General features: G+C 41.2%; 1 protein-coding gene across 1 annotated transcript in view; it reads right to left on the bottom strand.

The window, feature by feature from the left end:
• Positions 1-355: 355 nt before the first annotated feature.
• The window catches only part of LOC147678574 (extracellular calcium-sensing receptor-like), a 42,858-nt gene continuing 27,022 nt past the window's right edge, over positions 356-16,191 (bottom strand). The window contains exons 3-4 of the mRNA XM_086945702.1: positions 2,165-2,989; positions 356-589 (exon numbers count right to left, since the gene is read on the bottom strand). Coding sequence (XP_086801828.1) covers positions 356-589; positions 2,165-2,989 — 1,059 coding nt within the window. The remainder of the gene's footprint in view (positions 590-2,164; positions 2,990-16,191) is intronic.

Here is a 16,191-nt window from a genome sequence, read left to right as displayed (position 1 = left end):
GCTTGCATTATTCTGCATCGTAATTTATGTTATGGTTGAAGGCATGGTTGGGATCTATAGAAGCTTCACTATGCTTTTGTTTCATGCAACAAGGATATTCGCAGACTCTGATTCTCAATTTAGCCCTCATTTGAGTGAAGCGAACGCTGAAAGAAAAGTAAAGCATCTTGTAATAGTACAGAAATAAATCGAACCTTGTCTAGAAAAGGTCAGATATTTTTCAAACCACATTCCCTTAAAAAGAACATGGTGAACAGATTCACAGCCGAAGAAAAGGCAGGACATGACTGAACACGACTGACAGTAAGTATAGGATACACAGTGCAAGTCAGGAACTGGTTCTCATAAGTGCATCTTATACCTGTGACATCCCGTTGTACCAATGGACATCACTGTTGCTGATCATGAAGATCTTTTCTGGAGGGGCGCTGGCATTATAGCTCCCAACCTTGACATGTTGCAGGGAGCCTCCTGGACCTCTCTGCCAGTTCACAATGTCATACAGAGCTGGGGGGTTCCCATGAGCATCAAAGACCAGCTCCACGCCATCTCTTTTCTGCAAACCAAGAGTTTTCATATAGTGGAGAAGCTGTAGAATGGAGAAAAGGGGAGAAGGGATGTACATTTTAATGGTCAGAGACCAAACCTTTGCAAGAGATGGCCAGAGGATGCTAGTAAAGATGCACAATGCAATACAGGAAGTCACTCACTCCTCTTGAAACAGGCTGAAACTTTAATGTATGGTTCTTGCTTCTAGTGAGGAAAAAGAATGAATGAAATAACCCTCACTGGTCCATGAAGGACCTACATGTGTAAGAACTGGATGAGGGAGTTGATTTGGACGGTATAGAAATTATGAGTAAGGTGCTGCTTTATTGAAATCTACAAAACTAACTGAAGGTTGCCATCTGTTTTCCCAATGAGAGAAATCTTTGGGCTTTCAGGGCATCTGGAACAGGTTAATTGTGCAGCACAGTTTGTTTCCTTTGATGAATCCATGCCTTGAACAGATTTTGTGTTTGCATATGGATCTCTTTGTAGGCCTGCCTGCTCTCCTAGCCATAATTATCTGCTGACTGACCAGACAGCACAGCAACATATGAAAGTGGCTTGATGGCAGACAGTTTGTAGTTCTTAGCTCTGAGAGCTTGCTTTCAGAGAGAAGCGTCTCAGTAGCAGAGACCTGAGAAGTGCTGCTGCCAAACAATGGCATCCTTCTGTACTACTGCTTAGATTACAGGACTTTTCATAGTGATTAAATTAAAACATAACATTCCAGCAAGTGACAGAGTAAGTTTTACCATTATTGCATGATTTTATTTTTGTCTGAGTTGAACTTACACAAAATCACACAGGCACACACGAGTGAACACACACACAACCTCTCATACATCTATCGTCCAAACAGAATGAGCCAGATCATCCATCTAGCCAACCAAACCCATCCATTCATCCATTCATCCAATACATCATAATTGGCATCTACCCATTCATCCATCCTATTCCATTGGTCTAGCAACTCATATATCCATAGGTGATCAACAATCCCTATACACAAATACATTCACCTACACCACTGCTTCTGCTCGTACAGCCATTTGACCAACCACTTAAATCCACTAGCAACTGATCCACTCATACACACATCTGTCCAAAAACTACCCAATCACATACATTCAAACTCACTTCCATCTGGTCAGCATTCTTCTGTCTCTAACACTTACATTCATCTACTAAGACCTAACCAGTCATTCACCCCCAAAACTTTATTGTATGCGTCCATCCATTCACCCATGTGTTTGTGTGTGTGTGCAAGTGTACCAGTGAATCTACTGATTGTAATACTATGATGTTGTTTGATGTATATTGTGTTTCTACATCTTTTTTTTGTATATACATGGATGCATGTCCCTGCATTGTTTTTGTTTATACATTAATGGATGATGTACATGTGCCTTTTCATGTACATTGGTCTGTGTAAATGAATGCCTTTGTATTTTGGACAGTTTCCTCATGAGTGAATGTATGCTTTGTGCTTGTGTGCTTGTGACTATGTGCCATCATTCTGCCTACAGTTATGTGCCTGGGCTAAAGACAGTCCTATTGGCTTTGTAAGTGGTTGCTTAGTTTTGCCTTGCTGGAGGTGGGTTAAACAAAAGCTTACCTGCCACCCTTGGAAATCCATGCCTTTTGCACAGGTCCTACCAAAGAAAGGACCTTCCTCCTTCTTACAGGTAATGAGATCGTGCAAAGCCAAAGCAGTTGTATATACTGCCATGTAGACATTGTAAGTATTTCTTAATTCAACATTGCCAATGTATTTTGCAAGAGTTCCATAATTTTTCTCACTGGTGTTGCAGGGATTGGTTTCATTGTCACCAAATACTTTGAGGGGTATTTGGTCCTTGCATCCATAAGCTTCCTCCCAGAACTGGCTGATAAAAGATTCACTGGAAGAAAGGAAAGGTTGGCCATTGCTGAGATGTTCTCCAAAGATCTCTATCTCTCTGCTGTGGACTGCAAACCCAACTGTGCCAGTCAGAATGTCTGAATACTTCTCCTTGGAGAGGACAGGGGATGTAGACCAGGCCTCACTGGCTATCCAGATTTTTCCAGTCACTTTTTGTCTCACCATTTCATCCATAATTGGAGTTACAAATGGGTCAGTAGAGAAAATGACAACAGCTTTGGCCGTGGAGCTTTTGATCACTTGCACTATGTATAATGAATTCCTATCCGGTCGACTGGTGATGATGTTCTCCAAAAAGGCAATACAGGCCCCAGATTGAATGAGCTCTTGTTTCAAGAGTTGGATGCCTAGTTGACCATAGTCATTGTCATCGGCCAGGAGACCCACCCAAGTCCAGCCAAAGTGTATTACTAACCGGGCCAGACCACGTGACTGGAAGTCGTCACTAGGGATGGTCCGGAAAAAGGAAGGAAACTGGTTCCGGTCACTCAGGAGTGGACTTGTTGCTAGGTAACTGATCTGAATAAAAACAATTGAGAGTTGAAATGAATATTTGCTTGAGTAGTAAACTGTAGAGAGATAATTCACATCAACATAAGTCAGGAAAAACCCTAATAATCGATATGACCTTAAATTCCAGGCCACTTTTGGAGGAATCATGCAAAAGTGGACAAATATTATGCCTGGCAAGACGTCAAAGTAGGTGATGCATCACCAGAATTCAAAGTAGTGACACCTATCAGGGTCTTTATTGAGGGAACAATATTTTTGATGCTTCTAATTTTTGCGTAAGCTACAACTATGGCATAGCTTAACAAGGTTTGCTTTCCCACCCACGGGTGACCTAGGTGAACTTAGTTCAATGCACCAATGGTGAATGTGAAGGGTCATTGTAATCCCACAGAACTCCACTCAATACATAGGTGAAGCAAAATCATTGCTTTTGGGTTACTAATAATCCCAAAAAGGTTGTCTGGGGCATCGTGGTGACAGTAGATATATTTCATTCTTCACATCTGCACACACAAAGAGTACCGTCCTTGGCATAAACTAACACCACAGGCATTTTCGTCTCACTTCATACCTCCCAGCAACAACCATGAGAATATCGAACTTATGGTAACCCAAATGGAAACATCTATAAAAAACACTCTAGATGAAATCATCCCAGAAACCTCTGTTAAGGCTAAGAGCACTGCTTCACCTTGGTTTACTGAGGACCTGAAGTGTGAAAAAGCGACCTGTAGAACAGCTGAAAGATGCTGGCGGAAGAACCGAACGCAAGAAGACTGCGATAAATACAAACTCATTCATTCTAAATATCTAAAAAACATAAAGGAAGCAAAAACACACTACCTTTCTCAAAGAATAAATAAAGCGACCAAGTCAAACAAAGAACTGTATAAAATCTTGAAAGAGTTCACTTCCCCCCTAGTGGAGCGCTCCACCTTTAGTCCCACCTCGGAGTGGGTAAACTCACTATCTTGTTATTTTGACAACAAAATCAAGTCAATCTACTCCTCTTTCCCAGTAGATAATCAGGATAGGCCCATACTAGGCACAGTATCTCAAGAGAATATGGCTTTCACTGACATTACTCACTCTCCGTTCCTAACTGAGCTTGAGCCTACCAGTTTGGACAAAGTATTAGAAGCCCTAAAAATAATTAAATCAGGTTCTCCCACCGATTTATTGCCTCCTCTTAGATGTAGTGGGATATTCCCGGTTTTGGCCGGCACGTTGTCTGACATCTATAACCGCTCCTTTGAAAGTGCCTCAATTCCTAGTAGCTGGAAGTTAGCCCAGGTCAAGCCTATTCTCAAGAAGCCCAACAGTGACCCTTCCACCCTATCCAATTATAGGCCTATATCCTTTTTACCTTTCTTTGGGAAAGTACTGGAACATTTGGTGAATAAACGACTTACCACCTACATTGAGACACATGCTCTGTTTGATCCTTCACAGTCAGGGTTTCGCGACGCACATGGTACAGAGACCGCAGTCATTGAGATAGTGGACAACATTCGGCTCTCCCTGGATAGAGGTGAGTCAGCAATTCTGATCCTGTTGGATCTATCGGCAGCCTTTGACACCATCTCCCACAGCATTCTGAAACATTGTCTGTGAGAGATTGGTGTCAGGGGCAATGCCTTAGCCTGGTTCGAAGACTATCTCACCGGCCGCTATACCTATCTCAAAATGGACACCCATAATAGGCCTCTCACTGTGGGGGTACCGCAGGGGTCGATTCTTAGCCCCCTTCTGTTCAACCTATATGTGACCCCACTGGCCAATATCATAAAATCCCATGGCTTCTCCACAGTATCCTATGCCGATGATACGCAGGTATTAATTACCTGCAATTCTCGATGTCGGGACACATGTTTAAGGTTCGAGCAGTGCATGGTTCATATTAGCAGATGGATGAGTGATAACAAGCTCCAGCTTAATTATAGCAAAACCGAAATCCTGCTATTTGGCTCAGCCAAAACCATTTGGTCCCAGGAGTGGTGGCCTCACGAACTTGGTCCTTGCCCAGAGCCAAAAGAAGTGGTACGTGACTTGGGCATTATGCTAGACAGCACTCTTTCAATGAAAGCACAGGTGAACCAAATATCAGGCATGTGCTATGGTATACTTAAACAACTGCGTAAAATCTTTAAATGGCTACCTCTAGAGGCAAGAAAACCTCTGGTTCAGGGGCTTATTATCAGCCGTCTAGATTACGGTAACGCCATGTTTATGTCAATCAATGAAGGTGTGCTTACTAAACTCCAAATATTACAGAATGCGGCAGCCCGGTTGGTACTGGGATTACCTCCTAGGTCTGCTTCTGTACCTAGCCTAAAAAAACTACACTGGCTTCCAGTGCGGCAAAGATGTCAGTTTAAAATCCTAAGTCTCACCCACAAACTCCTCTATGGTATAGGCCCCTCCTAGCTGGCAAAGAAATTAGTGTGGTATAAACCGTCTAGAACTTTACGTTCAAGTACGAAATCCTTTCTTGTTCAACCTAAGGCGCGCACCTCCAGAAACGGGTGTAGGGCTTTCTCCTATCTGGCTCTGCAGCTATGGAACAGACTGCCTTCCCATTTGCTGTCTCTCTCTAACCATCTAGATTTTCGTAGGAGCCTGAAAACTTGCCTCTTTCCCAAGTAATCTCCCTCTCACCCACTTTTTGCCCCCTGCAAGGGTTAGTTGCCGTTTCCCTGCCAAGCGCCCTGAGACCTTTTTGGTGAATTGTTGCGCTATATAAAAGGTTTTGACATTTGACATATGAAGAATTATTGATTGCAACAGGGTGAACATTTTTCTTAGGACATTTAACCCCTTCCGTGCTGCGAACGTCCAACGGTCGTCGCGTGCACTACCTCGCTGGTGCTGCGCACGACCGTTGGACGTCCGAATCCCGTTAGCGCGATCGAACGCCGGCACTGGGGCGGAATGTTCGACGCACTAAACGGGTTAAACAATCAAACAGGATATCATGAAAACAGCAAGAAGGAACGTTGCAAAAAACAAGAATAAAACCAACACTTCTAACATGGTTAAAATGTCATCTTAAAGCCTTATACCCATAACCTACTTCTATGCGCTACCTAGAAATGCATATAACAGAACAACAGGGGAACTAGAGTTTCTTGGGAAGAAGCAGCGCGCTGCATACTTTGTTGGCAGCTTGGTTAGTGGCACACTGCAAACCTTACTGACAACTCCGGCTGCCATTATCAGAAGAGTCACTGAGGAAGTGTTTGATAAAAAAGGTAAATACACGCTACAGTAGCAACTCTTCTCGGGTACAAGGGGATGTGTTTTGAACTACCCCTCTTTAATAAAGTATCAATGGATGTTTCTTAGTAAGGGAAGACTTGATCTGGACTGCGTGTTACATCAGGAGTTATGTCTGGGTCAATATTTGATAATGACCCAGACATAACACGCAGTCCAGATCAAGTCTTCCCTTAGTAACCTTACCAAGAAACATCCATTGATAATTTGTAAATGTCCAGTTTTTTGTAACGCACAAACAATTCCCCGAAGATGTTAGGGGCAGCGGGAAGATTAAGCGAGCTATTGCCCAGAGTCACATGGTGCTGGCTGGGCTGATTTGCCACCGGTACCGGGGATCGGACCCTGAGCCAGTTGGTACAATTAGCTCAGAGTGAGCAAACTGATTCACGATTTGTTTTTTGTTTGTACCCAACCAGGGGCTTTAGTTGTTATGTTTTCCTTTTCCCTTTTCCAGTGAGTGTGTACTTATGGTATGTTTGAAGAAGTTTGAATACGAGTATGAGTGATGAGGTCTGTATGAGTCTGGAGTAGTGAATGGTATTTTGAATGTGAGAAATGACTAAGATTGAAATCTTTTTGTATGGGCAGAAATTTTAGACAGGATTCGTCATAGTGTTAGTAATGATGAATCTGAAAAGGTTTTGATAAATTTATATGATCTAATTCACAGTGTGAAAAATACATTGATTAATTCGAACTGAAATAGCGGTTCGAAGGACCAGTTTGATTCTGTTTCTTCTTTTCCAAAATGGTTTGAACAAATTGCAGTATTGGCAATTGGTGGTTGTTCCTTGTTAAAACTTGAATGAGCATGTCACTTTGACAATTAGGGATACATTTCTTTCATTTTGGTGAGCCACAGCTGAACAAGTTAGGTGTGCACCTTGGGTTCTGACGTCACTGGCACAAATGGGTTATCAAGCAGCAGCTGCTCGGGTGAATTTGGGCTCAAGCATCCGAAGTATCGAATCCATAAGCTACCGAATTGACCGTGTAATGGGAAAACCTCTCAGTCTACACTACACTTTATATTAATTTTGCACTTAGTATAGTGATATAAGGAAATTAATCTTAAGACCCCTTTTTCTTGCCAATAGATTGTTTAATTATAAAAAATGCTTTTAATTATTTATGTGCCCTGGACAATATGAAGATTACGTGCACTGTTGTACATTTAATTGTACGCGCAATAAGGAAAAGAAAGGAACTGGCGTACTTAGATGCATTATCATATTAAAATACTGATGAGGATAAATAGAGCTTTCACAACAAAAGTGTAGAATTTGCATTTTATAGGAATTTTAATTATATGCAATTTTTTGCATATGCATCTATGTTGCACAAGGTGTTCCACATTATATTATTTTTACATTCTTCTATCAATTTAAAATATATTGTTAGATCGAATGTAATTATGAAATGCGGGCCTCTATGAATTCCCTTGACCAATATACAGTATATAGAATTGTTTTGTTTTAAATATATAGTGAAAACACTCGTATTAAATAAGGTTTTAAGAAATGTAGTAAAGGAAATGTCTGAATTTAAAAAAAGTGTATATACTGTACTTCGGATGAATTTCATTATGGTTTGTTTTAGAATGCTTTTATGGATGTATATTTTACTCCAAATAAAGCTGTTTTGAATTGAATTCGCATAAGCCATGCCTATACTATACAGTCCACTGTTTTTATCTGTCTTATGGGCCCTACCAATTGGCACACTAAAGCCTTTGTCTTTGTATTCCTTTATTTCGGGCAAGATTTGCCATAAAAGATATCATAAAAATATACATACAGGTTAAAACATATCAATTAGTTGTATTTACAGTCAGACATTTAGGAGTAAGGAAGTAAGATGGCAGTGTCCCGTAAACAACACAGTATAGATATTAGACAGTTTATAAATGTAAGAATCTCTCATAACTAGTATATTCGAGTAACAAAATCCCTACAGGTGATAATAAAAGTAAATGAATTTTCATTCAAATTGTATTAAAATCCTTCGCTTACGCCACATGGCTTCTAAAATTTGGCAAAAGCAAAGACAGTCACACTTGCTAAATCTGTTTTAAAAATTCTGTACGCCTGCCTACAATTTTTAAAACCCAAATTTTTACAAAAGCTGTGTTGAGGTGGCACGGTGCAGCTATTTCTTTTTCACTTCTGTATGATGTGATATACATATACTACATAGCAATTTGGTGCTTGATTAAGAGTTTGGCAGATGAGTACTCAGACATAAATGTGGCAGATTTCCCTCCTGCCATATTACAAATGCATCATATCCTAATGCATGACGTTTGTGGTGATGTACCCACCCATCAAATTCTAAATCAGGCCCATAGGTCAGTGTCTGGTACTGCCAGTTCTTTACTAGCATACCCAAGTGTCAATCACAGTGTCAATCACAGGCAACAGATGATTGCTTTCCAGCCCATATAAACTTGTTCATAAGCGACTGACTCTTTCAGAAGAATGATTGGGTAAGTCAGACAGGGATATTAACAAACAGATAAAGCAACTTAGGCATTATAACCATTTTGATCAGTGGAATTCTCCCTGCCATTAACAGCAGGTGGCTTAGTACCCAGTTCTGACATTTGGATGCCGAAACATCAGACCGATTGGTTCCCCACCTTCAAAAAATCACACCAGTATTTGGTTCATATGCGGCATGTGGAAAATTCTTTGACTTTTCCTAGTTAATTCTAAGCCCCGACAGTTGTCCAAAGTATAGAATCTCTCTGACAACTGGAAATAAATTGTGATCAGGGTCCCTAATAAAAAGTGAAATGTTGTCGGCAGAGAAGGAGACTAGTAGGCAATCCCGTCCAAGCCATACCTTTTTAGAGAAGGATGCCCCCTAAAGATACATGTCAGGGGCTCCATCACAACTGCAAATAATAGTAGACAGAGGATGTATCCCAAACTCGCGGGGATATTGCAGTTTACCCATACCCGTGATAAAATGGACGCATGTAACCATTGAACCAGTTTATTGTCCTTTCAGAGCTGTCTGAGCATTTGAACCCCCACTAAAGTGAATCAAATGCTTCTTCAGTGTCAAAGAAGACTGCAGCAACAGACAAATTGGGATTGGTCTAATGAAGGAGACCGAAAAGTGTTTTCAAAATATATATTATTGAGTGCCTGTGAATGAAGCAAGCCTGGTCAGGCAGCACCAGCCGTGACATGTAAAGTAGGAGTTGTTTTGCAATATCTTGTCTAACCACACATGGCTTAACATCGCAAGTCATTTCTACAACTTGCGCTTGGTGGAGTGCAACACCGGGGAATGTGTTGGATTTTAAATCTAACACATTTACTGCTATTGCACTAACTGGAGTAGGAATAGTAATTTATACTATTCCTAAGTCCAGCACGCCATCTAGCGATGTAAATCCACGCATGGTAACAACGCGGTTGTTGTAACAACCACGTTGTAACCTACTGCATGTTAATAGCACGCGTAGTAAAGTGCTATATTACTCAGTGTCAGATTTGATTATCAAAAAAACCTGTATGCCTGTACGACAGTGATTGAGCCTCTTGTCCAGATTGGGAATGGTTGTCCTGAGTTCCTCACTTAATGCTTGATGCTTGCATGCACCTCCTCCACCATTGCCAGTAGAGGGAAAGGAAGCATATTGACATATTTTTTAATTAAACTCTCCCATCAAGCTATCTGTCCCATAAACATCCCCCCTGCAATGTTATGAATACTCTCTAATAACATAACTACTATCAGTAGCTGTGTGAATGAGTCCTTTGTGTTGCTCAAGCCAGGCCCTTGTGGCTCTGTCTTAATATTATCCAATAGTGTTTATAACAGCTGATAACATTAGGTGAAGGCAGTTAGTTTCTCTGGGTTCCCACATGCATAGATGCATATGTCAACCTCAATCTCCAGAATGTTCTGGGCAGCCCACTGTTGTAACTTCCCTCTTGGTTTCACCCACTGTTGTACCTGCTGTTGTTTATATTATGCGTTTAAGGGTTGTTATGCAGAGTATGTCTTCCACCTCCATGACCTGACATCACCCCGTGTCATCATGGAATGTTCACAATCTATAAATGTGACGTCACCGTGAGAGTCTGACAGTTGTCACCTGACTCTCACGGTGGACGCTGTTCTCTTTCCTGTGCCCAGCGGGCCTTTGTTATATCTTAATAAATTTAACATTAATCCTTTCTTTGTGTCTGTCCATCTGTCCACACTACAATTGGTGACGAGGGTGGGATGACAAGAAAGGGCCCACGGGTGAAGCACGAGATAAGAAAACGGATTTGATTCAAGAAGTCCGCAATCGATGTGAAGGAAAGAAAGAGAAACAAGTATATATACGCGGAGTAAGTACCCGTGATATGTTTGAAAGGCGCCGCCTGTGAGAGGAGCAACGCAGCGTGAGCATGAAGGAGCGCTGCTAGTACGCTTAAAGGAAAATGCAGCGATTAGCAATCAGCGCGGCGTAAAGCATCAGGAGACGAGTTGAATTGTGTGCGCTAGCTGAAAGCCTCGAGCATTAAGCGGAGACAATTAAAACAGTAAAGCGCTGCTAAAATCAAGACCGGCTGCATACCTAAGGATTTGGCGCGAGTCATGTTTCTGACAGGAAAGTTTTGAAGGCGCAAGAGATCACCTCAGCTGTGTGCGTGAAGCATGCTGGGATAGGTGGTCAAGGTGCTCATTGGGCGGCCGCAGCATACGTCATCGAACGTGAGCTGCGTGCGGCCATTTTGAATGTAGTTTTTTCCTCGGCATAAGAAAATAACGAGGCGAAAAGCAAGAACATCGAGCACAACGCGCAAGTGAGGATTCTGTCAAAACGAAGGGAGGAATAATTCTAGTAAGCAATGTAAACAAAGAAGGAAAGTAAACGGTGAAGTAAATGAAATTCAGTATTAAATGAAGGCATAATCTGCTGACAGGAATAAAGGAGTAATAACATCTAAAGGGGAAAAGTTAGAAAGCAAAATAAAACTAAGGAGCACATTTAAAAGGCAATACCTATTTGAAATACCAGATACAGAGTCATTTGAGGAAAACATGGCAGAAAGTAATAATATATGTGCACCTCCTCGTTTTCTGGATGAGCCTGGGAAACCCACAATGAAATGGAAAAAATGGGTTAGAGCCTTTGAAAATTACATCGTATCCATTGATGGGAAAGCATTTGATGCAGAGAGAAAGTGTTCATTGTTGTTTGGGTTACTAGGAAAAGCTGGGCAAGACATTTTTGACAGCCTGCCCAAATATGAAAATCCCCCAGGGACTTTTATACCTTTAAACGAGTATCAAGAAGCCTTGAAGAGGTTAGAGAAACAATTTGATGAAGAGAATAACATTATGGTGGCAAGGCATAAGTTTGCCCTAAGGAAACAACAAGAAGGGGAAACTGTTGATGAGTATATTGCGTGTTTAAGAATCCTTGCTGTAGAATGTGAATATGAAGAAATGACCGATGTGTACATAAGAGATCTAATTGTTTTAAATTGTTATTCGAAAAAAGTACAAGAGAGGTTATTGGCGTGCAAGAGACCAACCTTGCAAGAGGTTATAGATATTACAAGGGGAATTGAGAGATCACTAATATCCACAAAAGAGCTGTCGCTCACAGGAAATAACACAAATGTATTTTATTTGCAGGACAAAAAGAAAAGTGAAAGTTAAGGTCCGGAGAAAAATTGGGGTGAAAGAAAGGGTGGAGGTAAGCAAATAAGCTGTTTCAGATGTGGGTCTGCAGAGCACTTAGCTGATTGCAAGAGCTGCCCCGCTATTGGTAAAAAATGTGTCAAGTGTAAAAAATACGGTCATTACTCTACCTTATGCAAAACAAAAAGAATGATGAACCTAAACACTGTAGGAAGTTTTGATGAGGAAATGTGTGCAAACATTGTTCTGTATGTTGAGATGGTGGACGGTAAAATAAAGGGTCCCATTGGGGATGTAAAAATTGGGGAGGTCGAGCTGAAGTTCACCTCGGATTCTGGGTCTCCGATAACAACCATTTCAGACAGCCTGTTTAATGAAAGATGGCAAAACGTTGAGCTGTCTGAATCAGATGTTAACCCTAAAGCATTTGGGGAAAAGGAAATAAATATGTTGGGTTATTTTATTGACACTGTTTTTTTCAGAGGGAGAACAATTGAAACAAAAGTCTATGTGGCAGAGAAGGGGAAAATATTAGTAGGATGGAGAGATCTAGCCCAGTTAGGTGTAGTTTTAAAACCTGGAGCCAAAGACCCAATCATTTTGAGCGAAGAATGGGTGAACAGTGTGTGTGTAGAGGAAGACAATTTTGACTTAGAAGTAACTCTTGACAAACATAAGGATGTATTTAAAAATGAAATAGGATGCGTCAAAGGTTTTAGTTATGACATTAAACTGAAAGAGGGAGCCATACCATGTAAACATAAAGTGAGAACCATACCTTTGTTAATAAGGAAAGAGTTGAAGGAGGTACTAGAGAAATTAATAAAAGAAAGAGTAATTGAAGAAGCATATGAGTCAGAATGGGTTTCTGCCATTGTTGTGTCCAAGAAAAAAAAACTGGGGACATTAGGTTGTGTGTAGACCTGATGTCGCTGAATAAAAATATAATTGTAAATTGCCATCCTCTACCAAAAATTCAAGACATATTACAGTCAGTATCAGGTTCAAAATATTTCTCGTTAATTGACTTAAGGGCAGCATATCACCAGGTCTGTCTATCTGAAAGGTCTAAGAAGTTGACTACGTTCATCACACCATTCGGTGCATATAGGTATGTACGACTCCCATTTGGATTGGCGTCCTCCTCTGGCGTTTTCTAGAAACTAATGGACAACCTGTTTGGGGGAATGAAAGGAGTAGAAGCCTTTCAAGACGACATTCTTCTGCATTCTGAAACTGAGCAGGATCACTTGAGATTAATTGGAAAGGTGTTGAAGGTTCTCAAAAAGAAAGGCATGACTGTCTCAAAGGACAAATGCAAATTCATGACAAATAAAATTGAATATCTGGGACACGTTCTAACAGCAGAAGGCATCAAACCAAAAGATGATCTTGTAAAAGCCATAAGGGAGGCCCCAGAACCTAAGGATAAGGAAACTCTTAAATCGTTCCTTGGCCTCAGTGAATATTATGCTAAGTTCATAAAGAAATATGCAGAAAAGGTGGAACCACTCAGGAGAATGTTAAAAAAGAATGTAGTGTTTAAGTGGACCGATGAGCAAGATCAGGCTTTTAGAACAATCAAAGAGGAAATAGCAAATGCAGCTGCTCTGAAGCCGTATGACCCAGAATTGGAGAATATAGTAACTGTGGATGCCAGTGCTGAAGGTATTGGCGCTGTGTTCTGTCAGAAACAGGGAAATAATGAGAACACTATTGCCTTCATATCGAGGAGGCTAAAGGAGACAGAGATCAATTACAGTACAATTGAAAGGGAAACTTTGGCGTGTGTATGGGCCGTCCACAAGCTTAAAGACTACCTATGGGGGAAAAGATTTACTTTGGTCACCGACCATAAGCCACTGATATACATGGTGGACGGCGAAGGTAGAGGCAACGGCAATGCCAGCTCAAGACTGATAAGGTTAATGTCAAAACTACAAGAATTTAATTTTAAAATAATACACATAAAAGGGGGCAAGAACGCCAGAGCGGACTGCTTGTCCATTGCCCATACAAAGTCAAAAGGAGGAGTGGCAGGATGACACAGAATGTGTAGTAGCACTCATTGATGCAACAAAAATGTGTGAAGGATCGATAACGGAAAAAGAATGGCAGGAGAGTATGACTAAGGATACTGTACTAGAAAAAGTGTACTCATATGTTCGATCCAAGTGGCCACCCATAAGGAACATGCAGAGTGAGCTGAGAAATTATCAGCAAGTAAGTGATGAATTAACATTGGAAAATGGGTTCTTAAAAAGAGGTGAGGTCTTTGTGCCGCCACATGGACTCAGACAAAAAATTGTAAGGCTGGCACATAGAGGACATCCAGGTGTCACTGCAACCAGGAACATCATAAGGATGCATTATTGGTGGCCTGGTGTGGACAGTGAAATAAGAAATTACATAGACATGTGCGAACAATGTTTAAAGTCAGATAAACATTGGAGGCTGGAAAAGAACAAATTGCAAATTGTTGAAATCCCAGATGGACCCTGGGCAAAAATTGCAATTGACTTTGCAGGACCATTCAATATATTGCCAGACGAATGCAAATACTTGGTAGTATTGACGGATTACTACTCAAAATGGGTATGCTATGAATTTGCGAATGTAGTAACAACTGAAGTAGTCATAACATTTTTGAGAAAAGTCTTCGACAAGGAGGGTCAACCTAAGGTCCTGGTGTCAGACAATAGTTCACAATTAGTTTCCCATATGATGAAAGAGTTCCTAGAAAACTCCGGTATTGCTCAGGAAAAAACACCACTGTATATAAGAGCAATGGTCAAGTTGAAAGAATGAACAGGTACTTCAAGGAAGGGATACAAATGGCCATTGCAAACGGAATGGATGTGAAAGAGTTTATAAGAATGAAAATAAACACCTACAACAATACTCCAAATGAGACCACTAAACAAACTCCATTTTTCTTGATAAGAGGTAGAATGTGTAACAACATCATGACACCTAAAATAGATGGATGGAGAGGAACCAAAGTCGAATCGACAGAAATATGCGAAGAGGAGCTCAAAGTAAAAGAGAACATTGAGAAAAAACAAACGAAAGCCAAGGCATACTCTGATATGGTAAACAGGGCGAAGGAGAAATGTGTGATACCAGGTGATTGGGTATTAGTAAAGAAACCTGGATCTGTAAGCAAAGGAGAAACAAAGTTCAGTAAACCTATGAGGATCTGTAAGGCTTCAAGTGGTGCTGTGTTTATAGAAGGTGAAGGATGGCGTAGCAAAGACGATGTGGTAAAACTGAAACAGGGACAGGAGAAAATAATGAGGAAAAATGAGGAAAAGGAGGAAGAGAGAGGTGACGACAGTGTGCTTGAATGGGAGGACATACCTGAATCTCTAAACCAGTCACATGCTGATGCCAGACCTAGTTGTTCGCCACAGTTAGGAAGAAGGTCTAGCAGTGCATTTTCTGAAAATGACGACACGGTTCTAGCACGGGAAGACCCCGTGATGTGCCCGACTGAAAGAGGGGCTAGTTCCTCAGCAACATTCATGGGAGACAGTTCACATGCAACTTCGGTGGGCATAACATCCAGAGGGGGTAGAGTTGTCAACTTACCAAAAAGATTTCAGGACTATGTGATGGAATAGAAACTGTTCTATTAACAATATGAAGGAAGGGAGATGTTGTACCTGCTGTTGTTTATATTATGCGTTTAAGGGTTGTTATGCAGAGTATGTCTTCCACCTCCATGACCTGACATCACCCGGTGTCATCATGGAATGTTCACAATCTGTAAATGTGACGTCACCGTGACAGTCTGACAGTTGTCACCTGACTCTCACGGTGGACGCTGTTCTCTTTCCTGTGCCCAGCGGGCCTTTGTTATATCTTAATAAATTTAACATTAATCCTTTCTTTGTGGCTGTCCATCTGTCCACACTACACCCACCTCCTCCTGTTCCCCCTCCGTTATCTCCACTCTTGGTACAGCCCTCGCTATCAGCTGAAGGCAGCGTTAGAATGTTGTGAGACAACTGAGATTACTCTCGACAAGCTGGGAGCACCTGTACTTGTAATTACTTGAATAAACAACATTGAACCCATCGATTTGGATGTATTCTTTACTACATTTTTGGCGACGTTGGAGAGGAAGCTGAGCCAGGGTCAGCAAGGTGTCTCTCCCCTGGAGCAGATAAGAGCTTAGTCGGAGTAAAGCAAATAATTTAGAGACTTACCCTATGGGGGCACCACCAAACGAAGTGAAATTCCTGAGGGAACTCTATTCTAATGCCACAGCG

Source organism: Lissotriton vulgaris, chromosome 12, assembly GCF_964263255.1.
Source record: "Lissotriton vulgaris chromosome 12, aLisVul1.2, whole genome shotgun sequence".
In the NCBI taxonomy this organism is placed as follows: domain Eukaryota; kingdom Metazoa; phylum Chordata; class Amphibia; order Caudata; family Salamandridae; genus Lissotriton; species Lissotriton vulgaris.
The sequence above is the reverse complement of the archived record's forward strand: the minus strand, read 5'-3'. Positions and strand labels throughout refer to the sequence as shown.